Genomic DNA, 17,062 nt, shown 5'->3' with positions numbered 1-17,062 from the left:
CAAAGAGTAGTTTGAGAGAATGAGTTGGTGGTGATTTTTCCTATGACCCAAATCCAATGCCAATTGTAGAAAAATATCTCTAGAAAATCTGCCTTAACTGGTGTGCAATGCTCATGCTATTGTAGACTATATATAGTGGGAAACCTTTGGTTGTCAACTTGTCATGCTCATGCTCCTACTTTATTTGAATATGAAAGGGGAAAAAACAAAAAAAGGTGAACATGGGCCTTAGGCATGTTACACATTTTTAATCAAATTCATTAAATTAATGAGTAAACGCAAGTTGGATGACCCTAAAAGCTTTATCACGAAAAGCTTAGGACACCTGCCTTGAGAAGATAAACCATTGGTTTTTCTAGACCTTGATCTTACAATGCAACATTGAATCATTGAAGAGACTTTGTGAATTTCATTGAAATTTTGGAAGAAAAGTTCCTGCAATTGAAACAGAACTACCTTGTGACATGGTTTTTATGATATTGTCATTCCTCTATTGGTTGTCTGAACCTAAGCTGAATTTATGTGCTGGAACTGAATTCTGCATCTCTGTTCTGAACACAAGGGGCCTTTTGGATACGCGGATTTTAGAATCTTGGATTTCCCCAAAATCGTGGATAGAAGATGTTAGGCCTAAAATCGGTAACAGGTTATGGTAGGGCTGGGCGGTCCGAACTAACGAGCCACGACTGAGGGGCTGGTTGAGTCCTGCGCTGCACAGAGTACAGACAAGAAAGAAAAGGGTCAGAGGACCAACCCGGAGTGATACTCCGGACGGGCACGTGGCCCTCACAAGGACCGTTGGAAGGCCAACACCTGTCTCCACTAGGTGTGACACCTGGACCAATCAGGGACCTCCACCTGCCCTCCTTAGGTATGAAACCTGGTCCATACAGAGGCCACCACCTGGCTCAGAACTACCACCTGTCCTAGACAGGTGGCTCAGAATCACTATAAATAGCCTTCACTTGTGCTAAGGTGAGGGTCCTGAAAAATCTGAGAACCAAAACTCTAAGCTTTTTGCTCTGACATTGCTCTGCACTCCTGCTCATACTGACTTGAGTGTCGAAGCGCCCGTCCGGAGTATCACTCCGGGTTGGTCCTCTGACCCTTTTCTTTCTTGTCTGTACTCTGTGCAGCGCAGGACTCAACCAGCCCCTCAGTCGTGGCTCGTTAGTTCGGACCGCCCAGCCCTACCATAACCTGTTACCGATTTTAGGCCTAACAGATTTGGCGCCATCCGTGGGACCCCGCAACAAAAAGCTGTTCGAAATCTCACCCAGATAAAAATGGTAGGACAGACCGGCAAGCGAGCACCTCCGACTTCTCGGGCTACCCGGGCTACAGCCCCCCGGGAAGGACGAAGTGAGCGGCTGGCCTCGCAGGTGGAGGTCGGGGCGGCCGTGGAGCGAACTTAGCCCCACTCGGACCGGCCAGAAGCTAATTGGATGCTGAGTTCGGACCCCTCAGTGCTGAGTCCGGATTCCCTCAGTGCTGAGTCCGGATCCTATCAGAAGACAAGAGAAGAAGGAGACCGTCCGTCATTTTCTGATTTCTTGCTCTTTTTTCTGTCGAGTGAGAGAGTAGGAGATTGCCCCTGTTCCCGGGTTTTAGAAATCTCATGATGGGGGAGCGATTTCTAAAACCTGGATTTCTTACTTAAACCCTCATATGCAACCTACTTCCCCCACATCTGCAGACTACTTCCATTTTAAAATCCAGAATTTTACACTACTTTCAAACTAAAACCCGGATTCTGAAATCCACGCATCCAAACAGGGAGAATTGCAACTCAGTACACAAATTAGTTCCAGTGCTTTGCATTCAAGGAGTCCATTTGGTTATGATTTCAATACGGACTTCTCCATTTTGAAAACCGTCTGCTTTTAATCCACATCAGCCTTCATGCTTCTCCCTTTCCTCTCTTGCCTTTGAATGTGAATTAGCTAACAAAATAAAATTGGCAATTTGATCCATCAAGCCTTATTTACAGTTCTACTGAGAAAAGTTAAGCCATTGATGTTCCCCATCGACATTAGGACCTGCTAGACCACATTAGGACCCACTAGATGAACTGTCTAAATCATTTGTAGTCCAATAAGAGTAGGACCCTTGCCATTGTAGGAGTTTTGAGTGCCATGTCATCTAAATTTATGCTTTGTATGGTTGACATATACCACTACTCTACGAGGTAAATATCTGCATCAAACAGAGCGACCCACCCAATGATATCACATTTGTTTTGGCCTACCTAAGTCACTCAAAAACTCTAAAAAACTAAAAGAGGTCAAGGACAAACTCGTTGGCTTGACTCACTGAGTTCATCTCCGATACTCAAGTTTTCAAACATTGCTTAAAATTTAAAGCACATGATAACTGATGCTGTTAGGCATAAACCCACCTAGGGTTTGCTCTTCTTCCCTCCTTTCTAATGTTTCCATAGCCTTTACCTCCCTTTTTATTTTAATAGCTTGCCTTTCGAACCAATGAAAATAGTTTAAAATAATGTGTGTGTGTGTGTTGTCTGTGTGAGAGAGAGAGAGAGAGAGAGAGAGAGAGAGAGAGAGAGAGAGAGAGAGAGAAGATGGATGTAATATTGGAAGGTTTCAAAAGAAGATGCATGTAATATTATTTAGATTCTTTCATGACAGGATAGTGTATTGGGGTGCCACATGAGATGTACAATGCTACGTATTGTCCCCTGTGATTTCTCTAGCACTTTAGTTTTTTGTCGCAAAGACCTAAATGCATGCTTGTTGAAGCATGCATGGAGAGAATTTTGGGGTACCATCTTTTCATTAAAGTGGAAGGTTCCAGGGAGTTGTTGCTTTCTCTCGAAATATGTTAGATGCAGTAGCTTTCGACATGATGATGATGACTATGCTACTAAACGAAGTCCAATGTTCTGACAGTGTTTGATGGGGACTCTCTCTGGTACGAGCTTAACCAGAAAGTGGGCATTTCAGTCTAATTGATAAATTGGCTCTGACTCATACAAATGACGAAAACAAGGATGGACTGGCTAAGAAAACGAGTGGAAATATCAAACCCCACCCCCTAAAATTATCTTACATCCAATTAGGCCGTAAAAAGGCCCAACAGTGCACCCAAATTGCAACCTGATCGTACATGGAAACACCATGAAAGACCCAACAAGCTCACCAGTACTATGTTGCTCAACTCATTACTAGGGTTTCTTCATTGACATGTCAATCTTTTCTGTTCCTGCATGCTTGTTATGCTGAAAAAACTCACATGCAAACTTTTTTGCTGTGGAAGCCCAAAAAACATAGCAACTGCATAGGCTTTCTTTTCCCAAGGTTTTCTGATGAAAATTTTTTCAGCATATTATAGTATGAGCCTGAAAAAAAAACTAAAAAAGTGATCACTAACAATTTCTTTTTCAGCCCCATGTATGCCCTAGAGTGATCGGGTCGGGTCCATTGATCTAATTGGGGGACACAGGTCCAATCCATTTCTGTTGACCCCAACTTGAACAGATGATCCCAACCCTTGATCTGTAAAGCATACCAACCCTTGATCTGTAAAGCATTATTGATGGTTCCATCAGAAATGGTTCTCACATGCCATTAGCAATTTAGCAGCACCACATAATAAGAGCCTTACCCTCCCATACAGAAAACAATTGTAGGCTTGTAGCTCTCTCCATGACAAAACCCACTTCAACCTAAAATAGTTTCAAATATTCCATAAATTCACAAAAGTCAAGCTTATCTCATTCCATGTCGTCTTCTAGAATCACTTAAACATCACACAAACTCATTAAGAGGTAGGACTATACATTTCTCAATAAGGAAAAAAACCAAAAAACCAGATATGAACAAGAATTGTCACTCAATTCAGGAGAATAATAGAAAACAACAGCCTCTCAATTTCACTCCCCTTGCTTTCTACACGTAAAACTGGTGGAAAGATCTTAATAGAACAGATGAAACAAGAGGGCTTACCTCACAAGCTCGATGAGATCATTTGAAGTCATCATGCAAGTCAGTTATCCATGGTGTAGGTTGTTAAATCAGGATCAAACAAGTACACCTTCCATGCAACTTTTGGTCAGTACATGCAGAATTACTACCAGAAACACTAGAGAATTTTTACCGGCGGCTGGGTTCCACTTCTCATCATTGCACAAAATTCCTCATAGTTGATCCTTCCATCCTACAGATTAAATGAAGTCGGTATCGGCAAGTAATTCTATAAAAGCAAGCTTTGAAATTTCAGAGTAAAACCAACTTACATTATCTGTGTCCACCTCTGATATTATTTCCTTAATACTACCTTCATCACCCATTCCATACTTCTTCATTGCATGTTCCAATTCGTCTCTGGTAATAAACCTGATAAGGTCATTGACAAGAGAAAGTCATATATGTTACTTCTGTGAGAATTACCTATGCCTCCAACTGAAAACCTTTGAAAGAGCCAAAGATCATATGGAGGCGACCAAAGATAGTAGATTAAACAAACTCACCCACTACTATCTTTATCAAAATGCTGAAAGGCTTTGTACAAATGCTCGTCTCTTTCTAATTTGTGTCTGTGCATTGTAGCAGTGATGAATTCCATATAATTGATTGCCCCACTTCCATCCACATCAGCCTAAAAAAATAGCAAATATCAACCCTCTTTCACAGCCTTGTATGAGGTCAAATTGCATAATGACAGAAACAACGAAATTTGCCCTTATGGTCTTTTTATCTTACAGCATCCATGAGCTGCTTGACTTCAGTCTCTGAAAGCCGTGACCCAAGTCGAGCCAATCCGGACTTAAGCTCTTCATAGGTGATTGTACCACTATTGTCGGTGTCCAGATTTGCAAACATAGCTTTCAGACCTTTGATCTCTTCTTCAGAAAGATTTTCCGCGATAACCTGGAGAGGTTTCAAAACTCATCAGGATTATACATGTAAATGAAAATCAGAATATTAAGAACCACTCACTAACATACCATCAGTGCAAGCTTCTTGAATTTGTTCATGGCCCTGAATTGCTTCATCCTCGAAAGAACTGCACTGTCTATCGGTTTGTCAGATGCTTCTCCACCTTCTTTAAGCCATGGGTGCTCTGGATCATTAGCCATACCAAAACCAATGTATTAACTCAGTAAGAAGAATGGGTATAGTTGTCAGTCACTGTAAAAATGAAAAAGTACATACCAAGAACTTGACCAGAAGAAATACGTTTCTTTGGATCCTTTGTCAGCATCCTCCTAACCAGGTCTTTTGCACTGTTTGATATAGATGGCCAAGGGTCACTTTTAAAGTCAATATCCCCTTGTAAGATGGCGTCAAATATTCCCTTTTCAGTTTCTGTAAGGTGAACATATTCATTTATGAACAACGTAAACCACTTATTTACAATGAATGGTAATTTACTAAAGCATGTCCATTGGTATGCGCTAGTTCAAATTCATTAGGAGTAAATCAAGTTTAATTGTCATCCTCACCAGCCCAGAAAGGAGGTACACCGCTAAGAAGAATATACAAAATAACGCCTGCACTCCATATATCAATTTCCTTTCCATAACTACGTCGGAGTACCTCTGGGGCAACATAATAAGCACTTCCTACTATATCCCTGTACACTTGTCCTGGAATTTCATAAAAGATGAGTAAATATAAAATTTTATGAAAATGTTATAATAACATAAAAATATACACAGCAAAACAGTCAACTTATGGCTGGTATCCATATTTAACATGGTGTAGATGGTACTGATTCAAGAAATCTAAAGTTCGCTAATAATACCCGACGTGATCTTGTCAATCACTTCTGTCGGAGACAATTTCGCATGTTTAATGAAGGATCGAGGATTGGCAATGAAGCTTGAGTTACCTTGAAATCAATTATGTATATTTGATAGGAAGTCCAATCCAATTCACTATAATACAAAAATGTTATTAGGTCCATAATTAAAGGCTGCATCAGCGAAAAAATTAGGTAACCTGATAAAGAAGTGTATACATGACTTGAATAGAAGGAATTATTAACTGCTGACATCGCTGGTTCAAAGAACATTTGTGTGGTCACTATAGTTGGTGGATGCATCTAATTGTCAAAGAATTGATGGAGCAAATGCAAAGACCGCTTCTGAGAGTTTGACTGTTGGGATCGAGTGATTAAAAAGTGCCGATTAATAGAATTAGTGCATTGGACAGAGAAGCACAGGTGAAGCATGACATCACCCCATCCCCTCCCCTCCTCTCTCTCTCTCTCTCTCTCTCTCTCTCTCTCTCTCTCTCTCTCTCTCTCACACACACACACACACACACACACACACACACACACACACACACCCCTTCTACTTAAATTCGAAATAACAACTAACCAAGCGGCTTTTTTTAGTTAGTTCTTGCAAGAGTAAAAGATGTGGGTGAAGAGTTTTATTCCAGTACCAGGATTCATTGTCTAGGAATTGAATCAGACCATGAAGGTCATAAGGTTGTTACTATGTGATTTTTGCCGGCGATTTCAGTCATTGCACTAGAGTAGTTTTTATGAAATCGAGATATGAATTGTATTTTGTTTTTACAATTTCTAAAAGATGATTGTATTCAGTTTGACATGTTTGTTCTGATAATGGGGGCAAGTACATGTATGGGGGGGAAAGGCATAATATCTCACTGAGCAAGGAACCCTAAACAAAATGGTGTGGAGTGAAAAGAACAAGCATCTTATTGAAGTTGCCCATGTCTTACCTTTTCCATGGGGGTACCAAAAACATTTTGTTTCGAACAGTTTGACAGCCTTGTACCTTAAAAATCATATGCCCTTGAGAGTTCTCAGTTTCAAGTCCCCTACTCACTCCTTCGTCCTAATCGTTCGTTATTATTCGTTCCACCTAAATTCTTTGGGACTGCATACTATATGTCCCCGTCTATCATCCAGAATTTGCAAGTTTGATCCAAAGGCCTTGAAATGTATATTCCTTGGGTATCCTTCCTCACAAAAGGGTACAAGTGTTATAACCTGGCTACCCAATGCCGAATTGTATCGATGGATGTGAACTTCGAATCAATTATACTCTTGTCTAGTGAAAGAAACCCTCTTTAGGGGGAATAAAAATGAAAAGAATGTTCCTCTGGTAAAAATGAAGAGACCCTTCTTCGAGACAGTTCCATTATTCTATGTGACTAGGATCTACAAGTCTCACCTAGTGAAGGTTTATTGTTTGGTAACCAACGGGCACAGAAGGGTTCACACACACACACACACACAATGATGTGGATTGAGCGGGATCTGTTACAGATAATAGTTCCACTTTTGGCTATTGTTCGTTCGTTGGAGGTAATTAGAGAAGAATCAACCAGTACTAGCTAGATTAAGCACAGAGGCAGAGTATAAGTCTAAGTTCAAATGGGGTGTGTGAGCTCTTGGGGCTAAGAATTCTTCTGTGTCAGTTGCGTATTATGATCCAATAACCTATGAGTCTCTATTGTGATAATAAGGGTTGACACACACACACACACACACACACACACGATGTGTGTGTTGACACATTGGGGTGTGTGAGCTCTTGGGGCTAAGAATTCTTCTGTGCCAGTTGTGTATTATGATCCAATAACCTATGAGTCTCTATAGTAATAATAAGGCTGCAATCAACATTGCATATAATCCAATAAAACATGATAGGATAAAGCATATCGAAGTGAATAGGCACTTAATTAAGGAGAAGCATGAGGTCAACCAAATTTTCACATCTTTATGTTAAGACAAACGAGCAGATCACTAATGTATTGTCAAAGGATTTTGGAAAATTCATTTACACAAAATTCTGAACAAGCTGAGCATGATGAATATCTTCACACATCTTGAGAGGTAGTGTCGTTAGAGGCCATATCATAGGCTTTATTAGTGCTTATTTTACGTAGATGGGGCCTTAAGTCACTTATGGGTAGCATTTTTTGTAATAACTTAAGTTGTGTTTATAAATGAATGGGCTTTTGTGGGGTAAGAATCTTTTTTTTTTGAAAGAAAAGATGGTACATGTAATTTATCTGGTAACTAAGGTCCATGCATATGGAGCAATAAAGTTAGTATAAAAAATTTAGAGATCAAAGCTTGATTCCCTCCTAGAAGCTGAAGTGAAACCAAGACCAAAACTTGAAATGCATCGATTCACTTTCTATACAAGAATGAAATAGAACCGAACCTAAACAACTCCTCGGGCCTCCGCCATGATAGGTCCTTGAAAAACCAGCTCTTGAATGCGCATTTGGTTGTGTAACTTTAAATCAGTACTGTTCAGGGGCTGATTTCCCACATGATAAGAATCTCCCACATTTTGTGGGGTAAGAATCTCCCACATGATTTCCCTTTTCTTCTTATTTTCTTCTTTTCTTTTCTTCTGCGTTCTCTCATCCACTTTCACACTAACTTTCTACTATGCCTACACTGATTATTACTCCCTCTAAGAAAATGTTCAAAACCCTTCATGTTAGTATGAGTTCTTCCAATTCTCCCATCATGGATCATCGATTCCATTAATTCAAACCACATGATGAGTATCATCAGTATTTTCAACTTATATTGTGTTCGACTAGGGAGAAAGTTCGGATAACTGAAGGTTCCCTTTCTTCTATCTCTAGAAGAGGGAACATTATAGTTTTACCCTATGATTTAGCCGACCTTTGAATTTATTGCTAACACACGTGTCCACACATGTCGACACTCCGTTGGACACTTTTAGTTTGTGAAATGAATACCATATTTATATTGTTACAAGTTATGATAGTAAGTAATTTTATATGTATGTACGCGTCAATATTTCTAGATTTTAGATGTTGCCATGTCAGACAACTCGTATCCATGTCGAAACCCGACACACGAATCCGTATCTGCAATCATGATTATATATATTTTGTATTTTAGCCGTGTCCCCGTTTCTAAATTTTGGAGGTTTGCTGTTTCTGACATTCTGTGTTCGTGTCGACACGTGACACTCGTGTCCGTGTCCACAAATCATAGGTTTTACCGCATCTATCTTTATCGTGGCTTGTACCTCTGTAAGCCCAAGGGTCTACTCTCCTATCTTGTTTTGATGATTCTAAACATAATTGATTGTGTTTTTGAATACTAATCAATTTGCTTTGAAGTGTTGTGTTTAAGAAGGATTGATCATTGAAGAAACCAACACACAACATGGTCATGCTTGAAGATGTACCCAACAAGAGTCAAATGAGCTAAGTGGAGCTCACATCATCTCTCAAGCAAGCATACAAAGATGGAAGATCAACTTGAAGATCAAAGCTAAAGAGAAATTGAAGGTTGCATAGGTATCATTGTACATCTCCTCTGTTTAGATTTTCAAGTCAAGGCAAAGTATTTTCAAAATGTTTTTCAAAGAATACTTAAAGAACTTTAAAGGTTTAGTGAATGATTATGTGGTGGATCAACATGTTGGGACCCTCATAAACATTCCATAATTATCATAGGAGTTGAGTTCCAAAAGCCAAAAAATCAAATAAGCAAAAAATACAAAAACTGCTGATTTTTTAGGCTTCTCGGAACTCCGAGATTTTTCTCGGAGCTCCGAGCTCGGAACTCCGAGAGTTCTCTCAGAACTCCGAGAAATGGTCCAGTAGCTTCTGGCCATTTTCTCGGAACTCCGAGAAATGGTCCAGTAGAATATTTTGTTCTTCTAGCCGTTCTCTCGAAACTCCGAGAATATTTCTCGGAACTCCGAGAACCTCGCGACAGGTGAGAATATAGCCGTTTGGGATTTGAATAAATTTGTGATTTTTGTTATTGCCACCCCCAAACGGTCATATTCTTTGGAGAGGCTATATATACAACATCTAGAGGATTCATTTCCTCTCTCTTGATGATTTGAAAACCTCCTTGAGCATTAAAGAAAACTTGCAATCCATTTTTGCTTAAGATTTTGTTTTTCTTCCCACACTTGCCTTGCACTTGCAAATTTCTTGAGTTGGGATATTTAGAGCTTTCACTTGCAACTACCATCATTGAAGAGCAATCAAGGGTCTACAAAGAGCATCAAGCTTTTAAGAAGAAGCCAAGCTATTCAATCTTCATTTCTTACAAAGGTGGCTAGGGCATCCTACTTTAATACCCTAGGGAGCACCGCTTAGAACTCGGCGGAGAAGGAGAGTCTATTGTAAAGGTGTAAGGGCATCCTCATTTAATATCCCTTGGAAGTGTAACCGCCTCAGAGCCGGGCATCGTGGAGGTCTCGCATAGTGGAAATCTTTAAAGACGATCTTAAGAAGAGTGGAGTAGGGCTTTGCCCGAACCACTATACATCGGTGTGTCTCTTCCATTATCTTGCACTTTCATTCTTTTCGGTTTAACATTTCACTTTGTCTTTCAATCTTATTTGCACTAACCAAAAAATCAATCAATAGAAGAAAATTCAAATTAGGGTTTATAATTAATTATCAAAAGGGCTAATTAAGTGTTAAAATCAATTCACCCCCCCTCTTGTTTATTTCAATTGGTATCAGAGCCTCGTCTCTAATTTTTTTTAAAAACCCTAACCGGTCTAGAGTAAAGATTCAAAAATGGCAAACCATCCTCAACACCATGAAGGTTACTCAAACACTAGGCCACCCTATTTTGGTGGAACAAACTATGGTTTTTGGAAAACTAAAATGAAAATCTTTTTAACTCAAGATTATCAAATGTGGAGAGCAATTAATAATGAATACACATTACCCACAAGAAATCTAAATGATTGGACCGAAGCCGAACAACAAGCTTCAAATTATAATGCCAAAGCTATGAATTCCCTTATTTGTGCTCTATCTCCCGGAGAATTCAATAGAGTATCAAATTTGAATCCGGCTAAGGAAATTTGGGATACCTTAGAGGTCATCCATGAAGGAACCAATCAAGTCAAAGAATCTAAAATGAATCATCTTTTTCGGCAATATGAACTCTTTCAAATGACACCCGATGAAACAATTGCCGACATGTACACTAGATTCACCAATCTTGTAAATGGACTAAGGGGTCTTGGAAAATAATTTTCTAATAGAGATTTAGTGACCAAAATCCTTAGGTCCCTACCTTTGTCAATGGAATCCAAAACCTCCGCAATCACGGAAGCCAAGGACATGAATACATTAAACCTAGATGAACTAATAGGGTCCTTGATCACCCATGAGATGATTTTCAAAACAAAAGCACCCGAAATTGAAACTAAAATTGAAAAAGGAAAATGAATTGCTTTTGCTTGTAATATAGGTGAAAATGAAGATGCAAAGGAAGACATGGAAGATGAAGTTGCCCTCCTAACAAGAAGGATCAAATTCTTGCAAAGGAATATGGGAGGCATGAGAAATATAATGACCAATCCTCCATTCAAGAAGAAAGAAGAACTTGGTGATGGATCTTCTCAACCCCGATGCTACGGTTGCAAGAAGCTTGGACACATTCGCCCGGATTGTCCACACAACAATGAGCCTTCTTCAACCAACCGCTTCAAGAGAAGAGAAGAGAAGACAAGAAAGGAATGACCGCCACTTGGGATGAGGAAATTGAAAGCGAAGGCGAACAAAATGATGGCGAAGATTGCTTGATAGCAAGGAACGTGTGCTTCATGGCCTCAACAAACGACAATAACGAGGTAAACACTTTAAATGATGTCATTGTCTTAAAAGAAGTTCTAGATTCCTTACAAAATGCAAATGATGAACTTGAAATTCAATTTGATAACATTGCATCACTTGAAAATTCTCTTGCTAACATGACAAAAGAATTTGGTTGGTTAAAGAAAGATCATGAATTTTTAGATGATAAAAATGAAAAATACAAAGTAGAAATTCATGAGTTAAATGCTTCTATCAAAATCTTAAGTGAAAACCGACAAGAACTTTCTAATGAAAACAACAAGCTAAATCATGAAAATGATAAACTATCTTTTGAATATGATGAACTAAAGAAACTTTTTGAAAAATTTGAAAATAGTTCATTGAAATTAGATAAGCTTGTTAATATACAAAGAATGTCAAGTGACAAAAGTGGACTTGGACATAAATGGAATACTACAATATCTAACTATAAAAACAAACTTGAAAAGGCTTCTTCTAGTAGTACCAAGATTTGTTTTTATTGTGGTCTAGAAGGTCATTACAAGGTTTCTTTCTTGCATGCTAAACAAGATAAAATCAAATTGAACTCTAAAGTGAAAATAAATGAACATAGCAAGATTAGGAAGATTTTGGTACCTAAGGGATCTCACTTGCCTATTCATATGTAGGTATGCCTTAAAAGTCATAACAAGAAGAACACATGGTACCTTGATAGTGGATGCTCTAGACACATGACAGGAGACTTTACTCAATTCGCATCCCTATCACTCAAGGATGGTGGAGACGTTACCTTTGGAGATGATAAGAAAGGAAAAGTCAAAGGTGAAGGCACCATAGGTAACTCTACCTCTCCCATACATGATGTGCTATTTGTTGATGGCTTGTCCCATAATCTTATTAGCATTAGTCAATTATGTGATAATGGGTTTGAAGTAGTATTCAATCCCGACAAATGCATTGTTAAAAATAAGATAGATGGAAAAGTAAAATTCATAGGTTCTAAAGACAATAACATTTACACAATTGGACTAGATGATCTTAGACTCCAAAATGTGACTTGTCTTAATGCCATTAGTGAAGATTCTTGGCTATGGCATAGGAGGTTGGGTCATGCCGGAATGGATCTCATTTCGACCCTCTCCTCAAAAGAAATTGTTAGAGGATTGCCTAAGTTCAAATACACCAAAGATCACATTTGTAGAACTTGTCAATTAGGAAAACAATTAAAAAGCTCATTTGCACCTAAAAATATGATTTCAACTTCCTACCCCTTGGAACTACTTCATATGGATCTTTTTGGACCAATGAAGACTAGTAGCCTGGTGGAAAGAGGTACGTGTTTGTAGTTGTGGATGACTACTCACGATTTACATGGGTCATATTTCTAGCACACAAAGATGAAACTTATGAAAACTTCCTTTTACTGTGCAATCAAATACAAAATGAAAAAGGTATTGCTATCTCCTACATTAGAAGTGATCATGGAACGAAATTTGAAAATGTACATTTTGATACTTACTGTAATGAACATGGCATAAAACATAATTTTTCCGCACCTAGAACACCTCAACAAAATGGAGTTGTAGAAAGAAAGAATCGAACTCTCCAAGAAATGGCTAGAACTATGTTGCATGAAAAATGATCTCCCTAGATATTTTTGGGCGGAAGCGGTTAGCACCGCTTGCTATATCATAAACAGGGTATATTTAAGGCCAATTTCTAAGAAAACACCTTATGAGCTTTGGAAAAACTTGAAACCAAATATAAGCTATTTTAAAGTGTTTGGATGTAAATGCTTCATTTTAAACATTAAAGATAATTTACACAAATTTGATAAGAAGTCGGATGATGGAATATTCTTAGGGTATTCTTCACATAGCAAAGCATATAGAGTATTTAATAGAAGAACCTTAGTTGTAGAAGAATTGTAACGACCCGATTTCCGTCGAGTCGCTACGAGCAAAAGAACGCAAAAATCATGGAAATATATATATATTTTTTTTATAAGCAGCAACCACGATAGAATCTTATTCCAACTTAATATGTCTTACCATAACAATTTCAATACTCATACTTCAAAAGAAAAGCGAAGTTTTAAATTACCAAAGTCCAAACTAAATAAAGTCTTGATAGAAATAAAAATGGTAAATGACGCAAGACGTCAAAATGCAAAAACCCCAGAAAGGAACTCTCTGATCACACAGTCCCTTATTCCAAGGTTCCTTCATTTGCAAATGCTCCACCATCTAACGCCTCAACCCCTGTGGTGGAGTAAACAACGTCAGAGCAGGGTCCTCCAGAGACCAAGCAGAGTAAGAGAGACAATATAAAAAGTACAGGCAATATACTCCAGATCCTTAATAATATCTAGGAACAATAATAAAGACTGAAATAAATTACAATATCCACGGCAATATAAATAAAAGGAGTGGTAATAATTCAAATTTATACTATGTATGCAACAATTTTATAAATTGAGACAGCACATTCCCCAGGTACATCCGGCTTTTCCCCACTTTATTTTTCTGTCAGTTCTTTTCTGACTTTCCCTTTTTTTTTTCTTTTTGCCGGTGTCCTTGCCGCACGACTACCCACTACCCCTGTCTAAAGGTAGTGGCGTTATGGACTCGGATTTCGGTCTCGCATTTAATGCCGAGCCGTTTCGGGGATACTATCCCTTTCTGGATGGTTTGCCAACGAAAGGCTGTACACGCTTCTCGCGTTGGCCTTTGGACCTTAGGTCCCAGGATGATACCACCACACCCTTAATTTCCCCTTCACTCTCCCCCATGTATGATATGCAATTAAGAATTTAAGTACATTACCTTTGCCTTCCTTCCTGCATTACTTCGCATAAGATTTTAGAACAAATCATTTTTCATTTCAATTCATTTGATTCCAGCCAAGCAAGTATAAATTAACTAAGCAGGTATTAATAAGGCAAAATTTATAAGTAGAGCTACATTGCATAGACAAGTTATATTGAAAACTATTACAAGGCAAGGTCTAGCTGTCACCTGCCTTCTTTTATTTTTTTAAACCCGGAGATGTGTGAGATTAAGATGGCCCCTTTATGTGGGAGATGGAAGTAGTAGGCCTGTAGATCAATTATTTAAAAAAAATATTATAAACGTCACTGATGAGATCTTAACCCTACATAAAATTACATAAAATTTGTACTAAGAGGGCTGCTAGCGTAGAATTGATTTATTGAAAATTATACAAGAAAAGTCATTTTGTAGAATTTATTAGGAACTGATAAAACTGTGTATTACCACTTTTTAGGAAATTAAAAGTCCTTTATATAGGTTTTATTTGTGACCAAAAGTACAAAAATGCAGGAACAGACGTATGTCTTTTTTTTTTTTTTTTTTTTTTTTTAAAACAACGAATAAACAAATAGGGGGGGTGTCCCAAGGTAAAAACAAGGGCATAAGCATGTACATATTTCGTTCTTTCTTTTCTCTTTCTGCCTTGCTTTATTCGATTACAGCATCTCTAATTTCATTTTAACGAAGATAAGGGTTTTTGCAGGTGATTAAATCGTGAGATTTGGCACGGAAAAATCGTGGAATCGATATGGTTAATGTATAAATCATTTTATTTATTTTATTTTTCCTTTTTGCATCTGCTTCTTTGGTTTGCAGAAACCCTATTTCCATTTTTAACGAGATGAGGTTTTGCAGGTTTAAACATGAAATAGAGTATGAAGAAATCAAAAAATGGAATGGGTAAGGTATAAATCACTTTATTTATTTTTCTCATTTTGCATCTTGCTTCCTTTGATTATAAAATCCATGTATTTCTTTTTAACACATATTGGGTTTTTGCAGGTGATGAAATCGTGAGATTTGAGCATGGAGAAAAACGTGAAACGAGATGGGTAATGTATAAATCATTTATTTATTTTCCTTTTTGTATCTTGCTTTGTTAGCTGCAAAAACCCTAATTTATTTTAACGTGGATGTGGTTTTCTGCAGGTTTTTGGAGCTTGAGATATAGGGCATGGCAAAATTCGTGAAATTGAAATGGGTTTTACAGAATAACAAGAAGGGTTTCATCGCATACACAGTTTTGGGGATGAAATTCCATGATTTCAAAAATTTGATGAAGAAGATGCAAAGGATTTCAAGAAATTAAAAAAATCAACATACCTCTCGGTGGCGATGAATGGGGAAAACGAAGAATCAAGATGGGATTCTCGTCCAAGAACCGTCCGAGCCTCTCTTTTCTTCCTCTCTCTCTCACTGTATTCTTTCCCCTCTTCTTCTCTTGATTTTGCTCTTAACAATGAGGTATGTAATTGATTTGGGAGAGATTTTTATGTATTTCTAAGCAAGGATGGATGTTACCACCAAATAAATTCGATCCATAAAGAAATCTTCCGTTTTGCCCATATTTTTCTAAAATTTTGAGATCGTGCTTTCCTTCCTCATAATTTCCAACGGTTTTTCCTTTTAATTGATACTAGCCTTTTTAATTTAGTCATCAAATGCCCCTAATTACTTCCCTTAATTATGAATAATGAACAGCTTAATGCAGTTTTTAGATTTAATTTTAGATTTAATGAGGGTAGTCTTTACATTCTACCCCCCTTAAAAGAATTTCGTCCCCGAAATTCCTCTCTCAAATTTTTTTTTATTTTTAACAAGGGTAATTACATTCAATGGATACACAACAAATCTTGATATGGTACTATCTAGCAATGATTTCAAACATAAACGGTATCATTAAAAACTAAGGGCGTACCTCCAAATAATTCTGGAAAATTTTTCTGGATATCGGATTCTCGCTCCCAAGTAGCCTCCTCGACGTCATGGTGACGCCAAAGTACTTTGACAAGGGGAATCGACTTGTTCCGCAAAACCCTATCCTTGCGCTCCAGAATGCGCACAGGTCCTTCCGAAAAGGACCAATCACCCTGAAGCTCCACCTCGTCCTCCTCTAACACATGAGAAGAGTCGGGATGATACAGACGGAGCATGGATACATGAAATACGTTATGCATCCGATCAAGGTTTGGAGGTAATTCCAACTCATAAGCTCGAGATCCAACTCGCTTAGAGATGCGATAAGGTCCGATGTAACGAGGGCTCAACTTACCCTTCCTGCCGAACCGCATAACCGCTTTGAAAGGTGAGATTTTAACAAAAACCATATCTCCCTCAGCGAACTCGAGCTCTCTACGCCGCTGATCGGCATAGCTCTTCTGCCTACTCTGAGCTGCCTTTAACATCTCCCTGATCAAGGTTACTTTCTCAGAAGTTTCTTCCACCAATTTTGGCCCAAGCAACTGCCTCTCACCAACTTCAACCCAACACAATGGTGATCTGCAAGCATGACCATAAAGAGCCTCGAAGGGAGCCATCTGAATACTCTGTTGATAGCTGTTATTATAAGCAAATTCGACTAGGGGCAAGTGACGCTCCCAGTAGGGCTGGCAATTTCACCCGAAAAAGCGGGGATCCGCCCCGCCCCGCCCCGTTTGGGGA

General features: G+C 38.5%; 1 protein-coding gene across 1 annotated transcript in view; it reads right to left on the bottom strand.

Moving 5' to 3' along the window:
* Positions 1-3,679: 3,679 nt before the first annotated feature.
* The window catches only part of LOC143884120 (calcium-dependent protein kinase 2-like), a 32,957-nt gene continuing 19,574 nt past the window's right edge, over positions 3,680-17,062 (bottom strand). Inside the window, exons 2-8 of the mRNA XM_077387521.1 lie at positions 5,465-5,608; positions 5,175-5,327; positions 4,967-5,082; positions 4,722-4,889; positions 4,490-4,617; positions 4,256-4,355; positions 3,680-4,176 (exon numbers count right to left, since the gene is read on the bottom strand). Of these exons, the coding sequence (XP_077243636.1) occupies positions 4,102-4,176; positions 4,256-4,355; positions 4,490-4,617; positions 4,722-4,889; positions 4,967-5,082; positions 5,175-5,327; positions 5,465-5,608 (884 nt within the window). The 3' untranslated portion in view covers positions 3,680-4,101. The remainder of the gene's footprint in view (positions 4,177-4,255; positions 4,356-4,489; positions 4,618-4,721; positions 4,890-4,966; positions 5,083-5,174; positions 5,328-5,464; positions 5,609-17,062) is intronic.

The sequence above is a fragment of the Tasmannia lanceolata genome, unplaced genomic scaffold (genome assembly GCF_043159265.1).
Source record: "Tasmannia lanceolata isolate RefF3 unplaced genomic scaffold, GAP_Taslan_0.1 ptg000008l, whole genome shotgun sequence".
NCBI classification, from domain to species: Eukaryota; Viridiplantae; Streptophyta; class Magnoliopsida; order Canellales; family Winteraceae; genus Tasmannia; species Tasmannia lanceolata.
This window is presented reverse-complemented; position numbering and strand designations above follow the sequence as displayed.